This window comes from Symphalangus syndactylus, chromosome 2, assembly GCF_028878055.3.
Source record: "Symphalangus syndactylus isolate Jambi chromosome 2, NHGRI_mSymSyn1-v2.1_pri, whole genome shotgun sequence".
Classification (NCBI taxonomy): domain Eukaryota; kingdom Metazoa; phylum Chordata; class Mammalia; order Primates; family Hylobatidae; genus Symphalangus; species Symphalangus syndactylus.
Window position 1 is genome coordinate 114,096,170 of NC_072424.2, and position 16,067 is coordinate 114,112,236.

At 33.8% G+C, this 16,067-nt stretch overlaps 1 protein-coding gene across 13 annotated transcripts in view; it reads right to left on the reverse strand.

Annotated features, from left to right (window-relative positions):
* Positions 1–1,490: 1,490 nt before the first annotated feature.
* BCLAF1 (BCL2 associated transcription factor 1) overlaps positions 1,491–16,067 on the reverse strand; it is a 31,951-nt gene continuing 17,374 nt past the window's right edge. For 4 of the 13 annotated variants that reach the window (XM_055264903.2, XM_055264872.2, XM_055264873.2 and 1 more), the window contains exons 7-13: positions 15,955–16,060; positions 14,874–14,958; positions 12,334–12,509; positions 11,056–11,236; positions 9,924–10,070; positions 4,181–4,393; positions 1,491–4,025 (exon numbers count right to left, since the gene is read on the reverse strand). In XM_055264903.2, coding sequence (XP_055120878.1) covers positions 4,020–4,025; positions 4,181–4,393; positions 9,924–10,070; positions 11,056–11,236; positions 12,334–12,509; positions 14,874–14,958; positions 15,955–16,060 — 914 coding nt within the window. In that variant the 3' untranslated portion in view covers positions 1,491–4,019. Of the gene's footprint in view, positions 4,026–4,180; positions 4,394–9,923; positions 10,071–11,055; positions 11,237–12,037; positions 12,201–12,333; positions 12,510–14,873; positions 14,959–15,954; positions 16,061–16,067 lie in introns of those variants that run through there. The other 9 variants (XM_055264878.2, XM_055264932.2, XM_055264888.2 and 6 more) reach the window with 4 other exon arrangements.

The following is a 16,067-nucleotide window of genomic DNA, read 5'->3' on the forward strand; positions in this document are numbered from 1 at the left end:
GATTAAGAAAAATTTGATGTATATTCTTGGGGGAAAAGCATTAAAGCCTGCTCACCCAACCTTTTTCTATTTTCAAAATTACCTTTTGCACTTTGTAGTGCTACAAATCAGTTCACTGTGGTAAAACACCAAAAATATCCATAGGAAAAATTTTCCTACATACAGATTACAATTAAGACACATTATCTGAATGTTTCTAGTTGTGGTGGAATGCTGTCCTAATATTGCCTGTTCTCTTTAATCAGTGAGATTCATTTTTAAAGGCCAAGGTATAGTCTGCTAACATAAAAGAGAACTGGTACCCTTAATTAAATGTACAAGTTTGGTCTCATTACCATCACTGACACATGTTAATCATTACTGCATGTTTCTAAAACAATAGGAGTCCAGCTCATAAATCAACACAATCTCTGTGGCTCTCAAGTCAATTAAATACAACTAGATTCCATATATTCCCGAATCCTAAGAAATGTAAAACTTGTTCATTTAAACTTCATTAGGACAGTGTACTAATTTTTAGTATCTACCCCAATAAAATTTGAAACAGATTTAATAATAGTATCAACTATTTGAGAACTCTAAACATATAATGGATATTACTTTCTCATTTTAAGGCTTAAGAGATTGAGTCTAGCCAAATTAATCCCAATGACAATGAAGTTTATTTCTCCATTTGCCTTCTCTCTTCAACTTTGTAAATTGAGAAAGCCTCTGAACTTCTCTTTCTGGATGTGAAAGTGTATTATTCCACAAGGAAACTTAAGGTACATCCCCACCAAAGGGATTCCAGTTGAAACCCAGAAAAAGAAAAATAAGAAAAGTTAAACAAATGTTCTTAATAATACAGCATACTTTTATATAAGAAATTTGTATATAACATTATAATTATCCAGGATAATTAAGCTACCAGTGATCTTACACAACCCTTTACATGCATATATATGTACACACAGAGTTCTTATTTCTCTCACAGAATTTTTAAGGACTAATTTGCCATTTGTATGAGTCAAAATGTGTCAATTTGTCTTAGCACACAAATTTCTGTAAAAATGCTTTGTTAAAACTGACAGGATGGCACGTGGTAAGAATTATACCAGATCTTACTCAAAGTGAATGAAAAGACAATTCTTTTTAGTTATTTACTAGCTACTATGTTTTTAGAGAGAGAAGTAATCACCATCTTATTATGGGTGATAAGGTCCCAGATTAACGTTAAGGAAAAAGAGGACTAAACTAGAAATCCAGAATTCCTGTATTTCAAAGTAATGGCTTAGATTTACCAACTGTAAAATTTCCCATTTTCCCAGGGGAGACAAGGGAAAAAACAAAAAGCAAAACGAAACAAAAAAACAGTAAAGAGGGGTTTGAGGGAGTTTATAAAGCATTTATCAAGCCTTACCACACCAGTAATCTTCCTAACAGATATGCTGATATTCTAAAATAAGCCATAGAAATAAGGTGTGAAATAGACACAGGTAAACAAACAGCAGTTATTACTTGTGACATTTTATTGGCGTATGACAATTTACAAGGGTCCCTGTTGCATTATACATCACACTGAGTAAGAATCGTTTAGCCATCTACATTCAATGTTACTGGGTAATATTTTTCTCAAATTATAATTCCCAACACTGATTTTACCTGTGACAAAAGGAACAACAGTAATTCCTTGAAGTAGACTGTAACTGGAAAAACATTTTGCTTTTAGTATAAAAATTCCTAGGATGCTGAAAGGTACACCATACACACCTAAAGAGTCATGGCCTTCTTAAACCGCTTTCTTAATCCTTTCTGGAAATATCCTTTGGTTCATTTTTATTGCCCCTCTTTAGGCAAAACAAAGTATGTTGACACAGGTATCAATGAGTTATTTCCTAGCACTTGTAAGCAAATATCCTTACCAAGAGGAACCATTCAACTTTTATAATGTCGTAAAGCGTGGAGTTAAGATGTGTTTTAAAAAAATATACAGGCTACTTTTTATATGCTTGGATCTGAAAAAGGTAACATCCACAATGACATTCTATTACAGAGTTCTTACAATCACCCTAGCCTACTACACTCTGGTATAATACTCTTTCCTCAATTTTGTTTAATAGAATAAAAGTAACCAAAGGTTAAAGCAATGCATTTGAACTTAAAATGTAACCTCCCCACAGGAATCAAGTAGCTTTATTCCCATTCCCTATTACATAATTTCTCAGATCCCCTTTTACCTACTGTCTTAAGTGGATAAGCACATAGTCATGCACACAGATTTGATGTCTAACCAAGTAACTGTTAGGGTATTCATTTGTATACAATAAAAGGGTCATGAAAATTCTGTGCTGGGAATCACATCCATGTTGCTTTCACACGTAAATAAGTATTATTCTGAACAGGAGAATATTAGTTATGTCCTGATTAATGCAATACATACTTCCTTTGGCAGGTATTTCCTCTGCTTTAATAGACAATTTCAGAAAGACATGTTAACGGGGGAAAAATCACACAATACTAAGGATCTGAGGGCCATAAACATCACATATGATGAGTTTGCTTTTAGTTTTGTTTCCAATAGTTCTTCACCAATGTCCCTGGCTATAACCTAGGTGCTAGACGCATTGCAAATCCTCGAAAGTGTTTAAGATGAAAGAGCAATACACTTAAGATCTTCAAAAGTTTACATTAACAGAATAAGCATTAGCTCCTTTTAACACACACAACTAAATTAACAAATGAAATGTGTCTACTTTTATATATGCCCATAAAGCAGACAGACTTAACATTGAAATTTACTATTTTAGATTTTCACTCCTTTAAGAGCTATCAATATAGACACAAAAGATAACTCACATTTGAAAAGTTATCTACCTGAAGAATAGAACTCTTAAGAGGAAAAAGAAAAAGCCATTCTACAAACTGCAACTGAAATAGGGGGGAAAAAAGTTAGATCAATGCGGCAACAAGCTTCCTGCCAAAACTTTTATTGGTGACATTTGAAAAACAATTTTCTTAGAATACTATTAATGAACAGTATGCTGTGTTTCTCTATTTTTACTAATAGTTACACTACAAACTAATGTTCAGCTCAAATAAATATGTAAGATATTAAATCAGGTACTAATGTATCAACTTATTCTGCAGGATAAACCTCCTCCATACCAACCCCAGGATTACAGTTTTTCTTCTGTTTAAAAGTAGGATGTTCAGTAGAAATGGGGTTTCTATTTGCAGTATTATTACAAACCAGTTTCCTCTCACAAATAGCTAATATCTAAGACCATGACTCAAACTATCAAATAGGAATAGAAAGAGAACACTCAGTTTTGAACACAAATAGAAAAGGCTCCTAAGAATGTTCTTTATAGGCCACTGCTTGCTTTCAGTAAAAATAACATTTTCTCAGAACTTTTCAATCTGATTTTTAATAGCTTTTACTTTTTAGCTATTGGCAAAGCTTTTTTTTTTTTTTTTTTTAATTCCTTCTTAAGCATTTGCTCAAGTGTTAAACTAGCTTAGTTTACCAAAGTAACAACTTTTTGTCTGTGGTATACTTCAAAAATTAGTCACCCTACAATGTAGTGTGTTCAAATTAAACAGATGTATACAGTTAAAACAATTAGTGTAGTCTCTATAAACAATTTCTGTTCCAGGATTTTTATGTAGAGCTAACGTTTACTTCAGAATAAAACATTGACAAACAGGGAAGGAAGAGAATCAGAACTTTCACAGAGCTGTACTTGACCATATCTTAAAGACAAAGCAGAATTACAATGCATGTAACAAAAACGTTAAAAGTTTTAAAAGTTGATAGTTACAAATATGGTACGTAACAATTTTCTACTTTATTTCAGTACAATTTTCAACATACAGTCTACTATTTCTCAAGATATTTGAAGACTTAAAACAAAATTTCTATAGACTACTTGCAAACAGTAAAATTTAAGTAAAATGCTTACATTCTTATTTGAAAACAAAAATCAGGTAAAAAATGGTGGGTGCAAGTTCTGCTCTGTTGTAATCTTACTTCATATTTATTATTCCTAAAAGAGAGAGAAAAAATTAAAATTAACAAAAGACACGGAGAGTGAAAAGGAACCATATTAATAATTGTTCCTAAAAATGAAATAATTAACTAATTCACCCACCAAACCTATATCAAAAAAATCTGTCAGAATCACAAGTTGAAATTTTATACCTTTTCTTCCTTGCGTCTGTCCTTCTTTTCTTCATTATTTTCCATGGTCTCTTCCTCATCTTCAACAATCCCATCCCCTTGGTATTTGTCATGAGTCCATTTAGGACTGCTACCTGATTTTTTGAAGTTAAAGCGCCCTCTGCCACGTTGAAAAGTACCACGACCTCTTCCTCTTTTGGCCCAATAATCCACACCATCATCTCTGTCGTCATGCTACAGAAAGGTTAAAAACAATTGTCAATGAAATGTTTCTTGTAAAGATGATCATTTCTCCAATCATAAATCACAGTATTAATCTTCTGAAGATTGGGTATATGAGATTGGTAATATTCTAAAACACAATAAAACAAAACCAGTAAAACTGAATTTTTCAACAAAAATATATTCCATCATCAAGAGAATAACTACATCTTACTACTTAGCAACCCAAGCACTGAAGGTAACCCAGACAATCATTTGGAAAATCTCAACTGCTAAATTACCACTGATTTTCAGAATCCTGAGTTTTGTTTTTCTATTATGTCAATCCAATTCCACTTATTATTACACCAAATGCAGAGATAAAATAGTTTTTCCCAAAATTACCTTAGTCATAAAGATGCAGCAGAAAGTCATAAAAATATCATTACAATATTAACGTTCACTAAAATGAAACTGGTGGTATGAATTTTATACTTTACATGTAAAAGTAGATTTTAAATCTACTGAGATTGAAATCTAGATCAATGTATAGTACATATCGATGTTCTGGGCTACAGAATTCAATGGTAAGTCATGACATGGTCCCTAGAATTAACACCTCAGTTCTTCTTCATCAATCTAAAGTACTGCAGTTATCATCTCCCAGCTTTAATTATTAATTGTATTCAAATACAGATGTTCCCCAAATTATGAAATTGTTCTATTAAGCAAAACAATCTGCAAAACTGAAAAGTACTTGACTCTGTACATGAGTAGAGATGGGTATTATATTCATACAAAAGGCAAGGGAGTCCTGTATGTAATTTAATTAATTGCTAACTTACTAACTTTGTCACCCACAAAAATGGGAAATAAAGCAAAATGCCCCTTTATTAGAAAAGGGGTATAATGCAAACGGAATGTTGTGTAATCTAGATATTAGCAGTGAGCAACCATCCAAAAGCCACTAAAACTTTTTTTTACGTAGTATGTCATATGAGTATTTTTTTTCCAAAACATAAGACTGTGCCTTTGGATATATTCATTTAACTGATTAACCCCCTTCATGACTTGAAAAGTTCAATTATATGGGTAACTAACAGACCATATGAAAGAGAACTTACCAACTGCTAATAATCTATCTTTACCAAACCACTGAAAGATTACTAGGTAGAGGTGTACATGACTCTATAATGAATGGATTTGGGAACTATCAAAAGTGTAAATTTAAATACGGCGGAGTTTATTGAAAACCCAAAATAAACTACTTTAAAATAGTCTGCCACTAAAAATAATGCCCACTCCACTACATAATTTCATGCTCCCTTAACATACCCAACTCCAGAGGCTGTTTTTTTTTTTTATGATATTTACACAATATGCCATGGATTCTGGGAAGAGGTTTTGGAGTAGAAGCATGGGTTTAAATCTGATCAGAAACTGTGTGACTTTGGGCAACCTCTCTAGAATTTACTTCATTTTAATAATGTGTGCCTTGAGGGAACACAGATCAGTAGAAAGTGCCTGGCCCAGTGTCTGACAAGCAAGCACTCAATAAACGGTGGCAAAAATGATGTTTCTATAGTGTGTAATATGGATCTGGCCCTGTTCTGAACCCTTCACATGTATTTATTCATCTAATCCTCACAACAACCCTCTAAGATACTGTTACTGCCCTCATTTTAGAAATAAAGAAACTGAGGCACAGAGAAATTAAGTAACTTGCCCAAGGTCACAGAACTAGCCCTTTCTTCTACCCCTTGTGACCATCACCCATAAAACACATTTCCCAGATACCTTGGTGGCAGTATATGATTACCACACCAAGTAGCCAAGAGTTGGCAGAAATAGAAAAGCCAAGAGCAAAGCTAGACACTAGGGTTAAACTAGCCATTGCTTTTAATATACAATCATCTGAAACTTGGTAAACCAACAGCACCTGAACAATTAAACTGTGCCTTTCGTAGGGTATCCTGGCAGCTACTTGAGATTTTTGATGCTAAACATATTCTTAATACTCGTTTTATATCAAAGATTTCAATCTCATTATTAAAATTTTTAATTTTTAATTACCTCAGATTAAAAAGGGCCAGAAGTTAGATATTTATACACAGCTAAGAACATGTTAACAAAGGAGTCTGTATTAGAACTAAGACCTTCTGAACCATCTTCTCTCTTCTCCATACAAGGATCAAGTTTCAAAGGAATAATTACCAAAACTCCAATCCTGAACCCCCTTCCCCACCAGGGATTTTCTCTTCCTTTGAAGACAGCAACTCAACACTGAGAACCTGCCTACTTCAGTACTTTCCCACTTGCTCCAACTCTTCACACTCACCCCTCCATAGAATTTCAGGTTCTAACTAAAACTAGTATCTTTCCTGGAATTTTTATTATTGAAAACATTACCACACCTTTGCATAAAACAAAGCTTAGAGATAGGAAAATTCAGAAAAGAATGCAACAAAGATTACTGTAACTCAGTATTGGACAACAAATAGTACAAACAAGACTTTCAGAACCCTGACTCTGGAGCCTAATGCATAAGTCCTGACCCCACTGCTACTAGCCACATAACTCTGGTTAAGCTACTCAACCTTTGTACCTCAGTTTTTTCCATCTACAAAAATAGAATAACGGCCCCAACTCAAAAGGCTTTTTTAAGTATTCATACATACAGAACACTCAGAACAGCACCTAGCATGGTACATGATGCTTAATAAATGTTATCTATTATTACTAAGCTTTTTTGTTTGTTTGAGACAGATTCTCGCTCTGTCGCCCAGGCTGGAGTATAATGGCGCAACCTTGGCTCACTGCAACCTCCACTACTTGGGTTCAAGCGATTCTCCTGCCTCAGCCTCCCGAGTAGCTGGGACTACAGGCACGCACCACCACGCTCGACTAATTTTTGTATTTTTTGTAGAGACAGGGTTTCAACATGTTGGCCAGGCTGTTCTTGAACTCCTGACCTCGTGATCCGTCTGTCTCGGCCTCCCAAAGTGCTGGGATTACAGGCGTGAGCCACCGTGCCTGGCCTGTTAGTTACTAAGTATTAATGTTTCATCCAAATGGGCAAACTCTCTTAGACTGGTCAATTGTTCTGAAAGAACCTAAGGGAATGAATGTCTAGTTTTAGACTTTTCTTCTGAATCATATTTTTCTTTCTTTTCCCTCAACATTCCTTTACATACAAGATACAAAATCTTTGAAATTCAACTATTCATGTGAAAACCAAAGTTGCCATTTCAATGGCTCATAAGTAAAAACCAAAATAATTAACTGTGGGAATTGATTTATAAGGAAAAAGTGTGTAATTCTGCTTGATATTCTAGTGAACATCATCAGTCTGTGGCAAATCAATGTTTATGTTTTATACAGAGACCAAGATTTTTAAATATAACCCAGAAAAGCAACATGTAAAAATATTACTGCTACTTATAAATGGCTAAATTCTTAAAATAAGACAGTTCTTAATGAAACTACTGCCTAAGTAAACGCCAACCCAAAATGAGTATGTACTTTAAGGGTTAGCAGCCTCTTAAGAGAATGCCATAGAAAAACGGCCTAAATTTTATATTTCTAAATTGTTAAAAGTGTTAAACAACTACTATCTACTTGTTCACCTCTCATTCCCTCTTAACCTTCTGACCTATCTATCATACCTGGTCTACTTCTCTGGCATTTTTACTCTCTCTCACTTTTCACCCCACGTTTGAAATGCTGGTCTTTATCTCTTCTCTTCTGTGATCTTAACACAGCTTTAATGGTGACCTATAAAATTACAGCACTTAGATGTTTTTGTTTCTCTAAATTTGAATTACCAACTATCCACTGGACAGCTCCATTTCTCCCAGGCACTTCAAATTCAACCTGTTCAGAACAGAACATAATCTTTTGAAAGGAGCTTCTTTCCTACAGATTTAGATTCCTTCCTCTCACTACCAACTCCCTGAATTCAAGTCCCCATAAACGTTACTTTTTCTCAAATCTAGCACCTTAGTTCAGACACTATATTCTCTCAAATTGCTTAACTTTTAACACCCATGATTTTTGTAAACTCTGCTTAAACCTATTTTCTTAAAACTATTAAGACCTTTCACACTGACTCCTTGTGCTCAATTTTCCCATACTTATACCAACCATCTAGCCATCTGAGTACTAGAGTTATCTATACCATGCTGTTTCACTCCTGCTATGTGCAGTACACTTGCCTACCTCTTAACCTCAAGATTAAGGTCAAGTTCCTCTACAAGTCTCTCCTAATCACTGTCTCCTTTGCGAAAATCCACCTATTTCTTCTTTGGGAAAAGTGAAAAGCCACCATATATATTCAGAATGTTTGTTTCTCTATTACTAGTAGTCTCTAAGTCAAAAATTAGAATCACATCCTACTTGTCTTTCCATCCTTAGTACCTGGCATAAACATGAGTCTGTTAATACATAAATTCTTGAACCAAGTAGATGGATCTTTCAAATTTTTCTACACATCAAATGCCTTTTACTTTCCAGAATGTCAATTCAAGCCACTCAAGAAGCATAAACTGAGAAAACATTATGCATAACGCATTCTATAACTTTTTTTTTTTTGGTTCTTGGTCATTAACATGCCAAAAAAGAGGCAAATGGAAATATATTTTTGAAACATATATATTGTTTTTCCAGACAAAATAGGGTTCCACTTCAAACTATAGCTATAACCTCTAAGTAGGTATGTCACGGACATTCAGGTTTATACAAATATATTCATAAAAAGCCAACTGAAAAAGTCAACAATTCCTCAAGTCCAACACAATCTTCCTCCACGGAAGCAACTAGTTTTCAGAACTAGTCTCTGAAACATAAATTCTCTGAAAAGCCATGACAAAAAAATGAATACTTCTGGTAATAGTTTTGGTATATTCTTGTCCACCTCTATAATGCAGGAGGGAACCTTTTCCCTATGCCAAACAGCAGAAAATCCCCATCCTTATCTAGAGAATCCTTCAGGACCTACCCACCTCTAGCTTCATCCTTGAAAAACTATTTCAGAGGGAAAAGCACCTCTACCACAGGAAGCACCAAATTAGTGTATCTAGCAGCAACTTTTCTGTAATGTAATTTTTCATCATCTTTTTTCTCCAGTGAAAGTTGACAGCCTCCCTAAAATTCTTAATTACACGTACTTTGAAAAAATTCTTCTCCTTTTCATTTAAACAAATAGCTATGATAATGGAAGGTACATCTTAATGTGAAGTTTCTACAACTGTCATTGTCTTATAGACAGATATAAAACAAACATTAAGCTCAATAATATAATGTTTTTCTCTAAATGTGGGTAACAAATCAGGTATATTTTTCGCTTACCCTGATCAGCCTGTGTTTAATATCAAGAAAATATGAACAGGACTAAAGGGACCCACATTTTTCAAAATTTCAAATCATCTGGGTAATTATTTTAAAAAAGGCTTCCCACATAACGGTGAATCTTCTTATAGTAGTGGTTATCTGTACTCAAATGTATTCACCTAGTATGCTTCGAAAATTAATGCAAACCAAATAAACACAGATGTCTAACACCCACCAAGAAGTACTTCTTGCTCTTTGGGGTATATTCTGGATCCCATTCCTCTTCCTTCGGTCTCTTTTGAAAAGTAGTATTTGAGTTGTTTGGACCAGTATTTGTCCCAGCAAAAACTCCTCTGGCTCTTCCTCTGCCTCTAATTCGAAACTGATTAACATTAACAAAGTTGTTTAGTGATGCAATCAAAAGGTATTTAGTTACATGCAAATTCTAATTTTACTGCAGTAACAAAAAACATATGCCCTAATTTCCTATCTAAATCTCATGGCCATTGAGGATGAAAAGGATGGCCATTTTATATCACAGGCAAAAAATTTCTGCCAACTACAAGTTGAGTAGGTTAAGAAGAAATGATAAACCTAAGTGTTAGAATACTGTACTTTCATGGACTGAACTAATATTTTTAAATAATCCAGTTGTTTTTCCTTTTTACTAGTCAAAAGTTGTCTAATTTCTTTGAATTATCATAGAAGCCCCAAGTATTCAGCCATACCTATCACCATATAAGCAAAGCTCTTCTCTTTCCCAAATTATCTAATAAATGAACTCCACCAAAACCCAACTAGATACTTGCTCAAGGTAGGAGTGTGAATCTCAAAATTAAAGAGGCAAGAAGATGCACTACCATGAAGTCATTATATCAATAATTATAACGACTTACGGAAACGGGGATAATGTATATGCTATGTGAAATATTTATATGATTTCTATGATTGATACCCATATAAGAAGGATTTGAAGAAAGCAGACAAAATGAATGTAACTATAATACAGAGATGAACATACAGGGGTTTTATTAAGGCGTTAAGGTACTTTTTCAAAAACTAAGTGATTAAAGAAATGTTATTACCAATCAGTAACTTTCCTTGACTCTTGGTCTTTAAGGACTAGGTACAGTTATTGATCTCGAAGTCAAGAAAAGTACCTAGTTTATATAGATGCTTCTAGATCTCAAAATGGCATTTCTAAATGAAGACAGCACTTCAAACACCACTTCATGTTTCAATACTACCTCTGACTTCAGGAATAATGACACACATAACAATCTCTAAATCATGTATATGACCTTCCTTATGTACAGTACTCTAAGATAAACTCCTATCAAACAATCAAAGATAATTTTTTCACTTACAAAGGTTCCTCGTGGTCGGCTAACTCCTGCAAAGCCTGAGTATTCTTTCATTTCATGGTGAGTTTTAAATTCTTCTTCTCTTTCCTTCTTACTCTCCTTTTCTTCTCGAGAACTGGGAGAAGAAGGTGATGCTGAAGAGGATGAAGATCGAGAATGATCTTGCTCTCTACTTTTATGTTTACTGCAAAATAAAGAAAACAAAAAATGTGCTACTTTTAAAAAGATAAAGACCCTGCTGAATCTTACAATAGAAGAGATATTTTTCAAGTCAAAAACACTATCCCCTAATAAAATTATGTAAATAAAATAACTGGGTGTTAAACTTTGACACAGTCTGTTTCCATTCTCCTTCAATATGTGTTTTACATCAATAATGAAAAACATGCTAGGGCCTGCCAGTTAGAAAATAGTACTCTGTAAAGATCAAGAATAAGGTTCAGTTCTTTAGTATTTTTAAATTAACTTATATCTTTTATTACTTTAACGAAAGGAAGAGAAGAGTAGGAAAAAGTAAGGATGTTCTTAAGGCCAAGTTTCAAAATGACTGCAGTTTGTACACCCTGGGTGAAAATAGTTGGTATAGTTTGGGCTATAGTACCATTATAGCAAATAAAAAGCATATGACATTACAAATAACAGCCATAAATTTAATAACACAAATAAAATCCACCATTTACCTAATGAATAGCAAGGAAAAAGATTATCTATAATACTTTGTGTTCCTATTTGACTCTATGATGATCAAATTTACATGATTTAATGCAACACCCGAAAAGGTCATACCTGTGGTTAACTCTTACCACTGCTAACAGTTTCCAAGGAAATATTATTTTGAAAGACTAATACACATTGCTATTTCTAGTCCTTCCTCCCCCCCATCTCTCCCATGTTAAACCACTAGATATCAGTTTAAAATTCTTGTACTCTGGGTGTTATGAGTTGAAAAAGTGCGGAATCAAGCATAACGAACCAAAGTTCTTACACAAACTGTTTCTAGAAATGCACTGCATTGAAGTCCAACCTCCTGATGTAGCCTGGATAATAGGACACATTAATTTGTCATTTTTTTTTTCAGTGTTAGCTTGCTATTCCAAAGTTTTTGTCCTCATCCACCATAAGCCGTGTAAAAGACAAATACATTTTTGCTGTAAAACAAATAATTTTAATTGTTTAAATTTAAACATTCGATTACACAGTCAAAATTGAAAGCAATTAAGCTGACAATTATTAAAGGCTAATTAGAAGCTAAAACCTATCTTAGTCAGTTTGAACAATTACCTGTCATCTTTGTAAGATTTGTATTCCTTGTAATCTTTTGGAGTTTTTTCCTGCTTTCTTGATCCACTGGATTCCCTGGAGCCCTTGGAATCTCCCCGTTCTTTACTTCTTTCTTTTCTACGGCGATCAATGTCATGCCGAAGGTCAGCAGAGTCACACCTTAATTTTTTATCTCCCTATAAAAGACAGATTTAAAATACAGATTTCAGGAGAGAAATAGAAAAAATATATACACATATATTATAAATTTTATGCCAGCTTCTAAACTGGCATTTTAGTATCAGAAAATAATGAACCATATAAGATACTATCACTTAGTTTTTGTTAAAAAATGTACTTGATATTTACTAAACATTTGTGTATACAAAGTGCAGTGGGACTGGGGAAATTATTAAAAGCTAATTATCCTGAGAATTTTGCAGGTTTTTATCCAAAACAATCTATAATAAACTTTTGTACAGTAAATGATACAAATATTTTTTCCACTCAGCATATCCTTATTATTATCCCTCATCCTTCCAAATGGTTTTCAATAGTTGAACAGTAACAGATGTTATAATCTGTAGTTGTGATGTAGCCTTCTACCTAAATAAAAGATATCCTAACATAATGGTTCTCATTACTTAAGCCTCATTATGATCAAGCTCTTCCCAAATAATCTGACCAACCCAATAAAAAAAAACACTTCAAAAGTAAGAATTCTATAATTTCCATAACATGCATGTAAAATATGATTAATGAAACCAATTGGTTGAACAAGGGTAGAAACAAAGCCAGAAAGATATTCGCAATCCTGTACTCAGTATCTTGGGCCATATACTGCCCTTTCTCAATTCAGGTATTGCAACGGACATTAGTTTAACTGGGTCACAATTCACCTCCTTCTTGTTCCATTGCTTTTTCAAATACTATATAATTTAGGAAGATGGAAAGAGGCATCTAGGAATGAAGAGAAATTATACATCAGTAAGATGCTAAGCAATGTGGACATCCTTGCTAGTATTCAACAATAAGTAGTATTTACTCTGGGAAGTCTGGCTATAATATTCATAAGCATTCATAAAACTGAAAGTACGTATCTCCAAATGATATCAACTACTCACCTATTTGCTCCCAGAGTCACAAAGAAAAAAATCTAATCAAGAGCAAAAAAAACCCTTCCTATTCACCTAGGTATTACCAAGTCCACAAATAACAAGATAATGTGAAACTACTTTGTAAATTACAAATGATATATACGTAATTACATATTAACATGTTATTCATCCAGACAGGAGGATAAAAACCAATGGCATATCCTCTTGTCTATTCATCATCTCTACTTTTTCTCCTCTGGATCAAAATCTGGTCTACGTAATGAGGAGAGAAAATACTCACTGTCAGAGCACAAGGACAGACTAAAACTGTTGGGAAAACTAAATTAACAACTATGAACCCAAGATATTATTTAAGTTAAAAACCAAAAAAAGTATTCACTTCTCAGAATCTGTTCTTTCAAGATCAATACGCCCCATGCGAAACAAAAACAGAAACAAAACAAAAAAGAAAAACCTTCTTTGTAAGCTCTACATTCCACATCTAGTAAGTTAATAGCATGCCCTATTAAACATGTATAGTACCACTGTCCATAACAGCTTCTAGTAACAAACATGCCTATTTTCAAAATAACCCAATTATTCAACAACTGCAAAACAGATGCATTCTCATTTTTCTAATTAGAAAAGCAAGGTTCAAGAGGGTATTTTCCAAGTATCATGTAGATAGTACTTAGTGACAGCCAGAATTGGAACCAAGCAGTACTTCCAAGTCCCCTAATCTCTTCAAAACAGTTGCTTCCTTTCTACCTTTCCCCACATTTCTACTCCTAGACATTTTATGGCCTGATACAGATTAGTCTACCTGGCAAAGGTCATTTTGAATTGTCAGAGTATACTGGAGACCCCTTAACCACTGAATTCCATTCGCACCAAGACCCCTCAATATCTTTCACAGGCTCCTCTCTCATGTTTAAAAGACATTCCCCCAATCCCCAAATATTCCAAGAGTGACAACAGTCTTTGTTCCAAACGTTCATTTGTAAACCAGTTCTTAGAATGCTTATTTCTTAATCCACATCAAAAATGCCCAGTAGCATGGGGATTACTTCTTGTTATCTGTGAAGAACCTAGAGATATTAATTTAGACACACAAATCGAAAAATATTTACTCTGGCTAATGAATCTCATCTCAAAATTCTAATTTGTATCTTTGATTTTATAATTTCCCTTTGTCTACCCACTGATACTTTACACTTTTCTTAGGACTATTTTTTTTCCTTTCGTTAGTGTTTTGAAAAAATACTCTTGGTTTAAATTTGAGACACTTAGTATAGTGTCACCTTAACTTCTTCCAGGAAGGAACAGTATGTACACTTCCATAATATAGTTATGAATTAAAAGTAGAAGATACCTATAGACATTTTGCCTTGAGAAACTATATTTGGTACAATATCATTAACTAAGCTGAACTTAACATGAAAAAAATTACATCCAAAAACATACCTTTTGATTTTCTTCTTTAAAAACTCTCTCTTCCCCTGCTAAACGGGTATGCTTCCTCAGCGTACTTGGTGAGATGTCAATTCTCCTTAATGTAAAATAAAATATAGTTTTAGTCATATTATTAACTTTTTGGTTCAAAAACATCCACACGACTATCCATTTTCCTAAGACAGTTATTTCTCTCCCAATCAACTAATTTAGCACACCAAGACTATTAATTTACTTTATAATACAGAATTAAGGAAAAATATCCATGAGGAATAAATTAAAGTGCTCCAGATATTTTTATATAGAAGTCTGCCCTTTAAAACATCAAACTTATTTTAGCCATCAAAAATAGAAAAAATGTTTCGATTAAACTGGATATGATTTTAAGCATCAACAAACACACATGAATAGGATTATTTGCTCCTGTCTTCAGTATTTTTAGATATTCAGTGCCCCTTTAGTTTTATTCTGCGCCTTTCCTTTTTAAGTCAGTATTGGCTGTAACTACCCAGTGCTTCTTTAGCAGTCATCACCAAAACCACACCAACTGTGTACAAAGTACCGAGTCAGATACTTCATAGCCAATATCACTGTCACTGCCACCCTGCAAAACTGGCATGATTATCCACATTTTGTATATGAAAAAATTGACGTCCAGAGATTAAGTTGTTCATCACAATGCAACAAAGAGACACAGCCAGGATGTCAACACAACTATCTGACTTCAATGCTCATGCTTTTGTTCTCTCTCACCAAACATTTTTTATTTCACAAACTTACTAGAAATTCGAAGGTAACTCTAGGCCTCCACTGTCCCTCCCAAAAACCAAACTAACTGATAACTATTTAATTCCATACTGCAAAGTAATAAGGGTTAATATTTCAAGTTCTAACAACCAGTTTCAACTAAGCTGAAAATCGAGAATTATAGAATTTTCAAGATTTAGAAATATATTTATTTAAAGTATAAATGAGGAATAAAACCAAAGTTTTTAGTTGTATCAATGACAAAAACAAACTTCCAATACGATGTTTTAACAGTGTCTTCCTATCAAAACAACGTTTTTATATGCCAATTCAGCAGGATACATACCTGTGTATTTCAGGGCTCTTTTGCCGAGTACTATGCTCTTCAGTGGCTTTCTGATACGAAGTGAACCGCTCGTTTAGGGTCACTGCAGCTGACTTGAAGTATTGCTCTGTTGA